This window comes from Dermacentor albipictus, chromosome 6, assembly GCF_038994185.2.
Source record: "Dermacentor albipictus isolate Rhodes 1998 colony chromosome 6, USDA_Dalb.pri_finalv2, whole genome shotgun sequence".
Classification (NCBI taxonomy): Eukaryota; Metazoa; Arthropoda; class Arachnida; order Ixodida; family Ixodidae; genus Dermacentor; species Dermacentor albipictus.
The window spans coordinates 86111655-86115078 of record NC_091826.1 but is presented as its reverse complement, the minus strand read 5'-3'; the positions used below and the strand labels follow the sequence as shown (position 1 = coordinate 86115078).

The window sequence follows — 3424 nt, the reverse complement described above, 5'->3', positions numbered from 1 at the left end:
GCAGCTCGGCGAGTTGCGGGCCCGTGGGAAATGAGAGAGAAGGAAAGCACGACCTGCCGCCGAGCCGGGTATGGGGAATGCGAGAGAGCGGGCCACGGCAGATGTGACAGCAGCGGCGTGGGGGAAGGGGGGGGGGGGGGGCGAGGGAGTCAAAGTAGCGCTAAAGCGCGTCACAGCTTGCGGGCTGAGTTTTAGAAGAACCGGTACGATACCGAACGCTCGACAACGGCGCGCACGGAACGCGCGTCTCGAGGAAAAGTAAAGAGAGAGAGAGAGAAGGTAAGAGAAGGTAATTCTGCGGTGCCACACGGCGGGCGAGGGATGCGAGTTAAAGAGAGAGAGACGCCTCCCTGACTGAATCGGTGGGTGGCTCCGCCCACGGGTACCGCCCATCGGAGGGCGCCGCCACAGCTCTATAAAAGCTCAGAGGTGTTCGCTTCCATGAGCATTCTATCCCGAGCTTGCGTAGTGTACACGTGTCAGTGCCTCTCTAGCTGGTTTCGCTTTCGTCTTCGTCGATTTGGCGTGGCCAGCTCTAGTACACACCGTGCGCAACGTGCATCTGGATAGTTGCATCTCGCCCTCTCTCCTCGTTCACGGACGACGTCGCCGCGATTCGGACTATGACCATGAAGTTTCAGACCGAGCAGCAGCAGCAAGTGATCAGCCTCGCCAAGGTGACCAGAGGGCGCGTAAGCCGCGAGGAACGCGACGTCAACCACGGCGCGATCCAAGCCCTGCTCGACAAGCTCAAGGATCTGGTGCCCAACATGCCCCGGAGCAAGAAGCTTTCCAAGCTCGAGATCATCCAGAACGTGATCGACTACATCCTCGACCTGGAGCTCGCCCTCGAGGCGCATCCGTCCAAGCGATCGTCGTCGACCTCCACGGCGTCGACTCCTGCGCGCCAGCCTCTGGGCGCACTCCCCCCTCCCGCCAACAATGCGGCCGCCAACGCTCTCTCCGAGGATCAGGTGCGTCTTGGGATTCAACTTCTGTCGTTCTTTTCCATTCTCGCATTACCCTAGTGGGCCTGGGCTTTTATTTGCGGTGTATAACATGACCTACGACCAATAACGTATAGCCACGTGGATACCGCGTGTGGAAGCGTACAAGGTTAGCTTTCAGTAATTTTGTTGTGAACGAAAAACGGGTAATGAGGATGGAGGAAGCGCCTTGTATACCAGGTGCGTAGACACCATCTTTTTGCGAGGGGGGGGGGGGAGGGGGGAGGCTAGGGTTCTGTTGTTCCCTGTTAACATTTGCCAGGCTTGCTGCATATTAATACAACTGTAGTTGTACCATCCTGTAGCTGTTCGGGGCGGGCGTTCGAAGGATATGCGCCTTCGTTCATAGGCGACGTGCCGGGCATGAAAATGACCAAAGCGCCGGCCGTAAAAATATCGGGGTGAGGGAGGTCTGAAACCCGGTAGCCTCCCATCCCTGGCTACGCCACTGGTGTAGAGGAACAACTGCTAATTTCTATTGTGAAGCGTTCGGGGGAGCGTTCGGCTGTGTTGACAATTCGTCTTATAAACGTTTACTGGGTGGGGAGGTTTCAACTAGGAAGTGTTCCTTCTCGTATGACGGCGATGTCAGAAACAATACGTTTCTTTTTTTTTTTCATCAGCTCAAGGTTGCAACGATTCACGAAATGTTTCTCCACTGCATCAGAGGAGTTTACTAAACTGAGCTCTAGAATATGAATAGCTGATCGCAGCCGCAAATACACACTGCAGTTGCATTTAATCTCTCGTCGACTTTATTTTCTTTCATTTTTGTGTCACTTGGTGAGCCTCAGTTTTGTAATGCGCGCACTTTCTTTTCTTTCCATCGCAGGTGACCCATGCGGAAAAGGTCATTCGCCACTTTGCGGCACTGGCGCCAGCCGTGGTGTCGGCGGGCGCCAATCTCGAGCTTGGATCTTTGAGACGCCAATAGCAAGCGTCTCCCGAATCCATGACATCGCTCGGGGCCTGACTAAGCGGCCCGGAATGAATGACCGACTGGCCCTGGGCCATGTCTGACGACCGGCAATTCAGTGTCATCCACGTGCCTTTCCTCGAGACACCGAACGCCACCAAGTGCGATCAACCATCGGATGAACTCTTGAGGAATATGTGGAGGAACGACCGGAAAAGTGCGGGAATCTGCAAGACTTGGAGGTGTCCTCCATGAACCCTGGCCCGAAGTGCCTGCCTTTAGTTCTCAGGTGCGTCAAGTTTAGATTTCTTTACTTTAGAAAAAGAAAAGCATGCTTTTCCAGCAAGGCATATTAAAAGTACTTTGTTCTACACAAACAAGTGTCCTGATCTCTATTCTTTTTTTTTCTGCAGTTTTACTGTGGACAAGTCCAAAGACTCCTGGCAAGCGCATGGAAACGGCTCCCACTTCAGTTGGCGTGGCTCAGCCGGCTATGTGTCTCTATCCTTGCTCGTCAAGCGGAATATCTTTGAAGGTGAGAGTTATTCAAGGTTTACAGATTTTGTTGGATGACGTGTAGGGTCAACCAGGGAAAAAAAACCTTTGAGTGTAAGGTTCGAGTTTAGGCAAGGAAGCTGTATTGTTTTACCGCTTTCTTACTCTACACTCGTCAGGAGATTCGAGATCCCTGGCGAGCTACTTTGAAAAATGTCTCGTACAGTGCTGCACAAGGGCACTTCAACGCTTTCTCTGAGGCCACAGATAATGTACGGGCTAAAATAGAAAAAGGAAGGAGTACTTAATGGTGCAGATGCGCTTCTGATGCTTAGAATACTTGCACACGGCTTAGTATGAGAAATCGGCGAGTTGTTAGCAAAACGCATATTTGACAATTCTATAATGGTCACAACCAGCTCTACTGCGAAATATTTGAGGAACGATTATTAATGATGCTTGGTTTCTTGTGCTTATTTCAGGAATGTCGGCAGGCAGCTTCCATTGAACGATGGGACTTCTTGGAGTAGGAATCGCCAGAAGCGAGTTACGATCACAGTTCGACAAAAGTACCCTGGATTGTGGACGGCTGCGGAACACGACAACAAGAAGGCGGCAGCAAGAACGGCGCTAATTTTGTACGACAGATGGCAAATCCCGCACGAATAAAATCATTGTCAAATCTAAACACAGCTGAAGTTTTGTACTGCAGCAGGACAAAGTTCTCTACCAATAACGTTCATGGCGTTATACTTTTACCGTCCCAAGCGTCTGGCAGTGGAGCGCTCAAAGGGCCCCTGCCAAGGATACTGACGTCGTGCTTAGAGCAAATGAAGTGCAGCAGATTGGAGAAGGAAGCCACATTTATTCTGCATTTATAGAAATGATGTATCGCAGAAAACCTAAGCGGATACAAAGCAAATCTATAGCAGGAGCTTGACGTCTTGTAAAGATACCCCAGGTGTGTGGAAAGTGAAAAAAAAAATATTGCCGAGAGCGAAGCTCC

At 51.4% G+C, this 3424-nt stretch overlaps 1 protein-coding gene across 1 annotated transcript; it reads left to right on the top strand.

Moving 5' to 3' along the window:
* Positions 1 to 261: 261 nt before the first annotated feature.
* On the top strand, positions 262 to 3106 carry LOC139046958 (DNA-binding protein inhibitor ID-1-like). Its single transcript, XM_070520881.1, has 4 exons — positions 262 to 974; positions 1840 to 2212; positions 2337 to 2458; positions 2901 to 3106. The coding sequence occupies exons 1-2, from the start codon at positions 624 to 626 to the stop codon at positions 1939 to 1941; spliced, it is 453 nt and encodes a 150-aa protein (XP_070376982.1). The 5' UTR covers positions 262 to 623; the 3' UTR covers positions 1942 to 2212; positions 2337 to 2458; positions 2901 to 3106.
* The last annotated feature ends 318 nt before the right edge of the window (positions 3107 to 3424 follow it).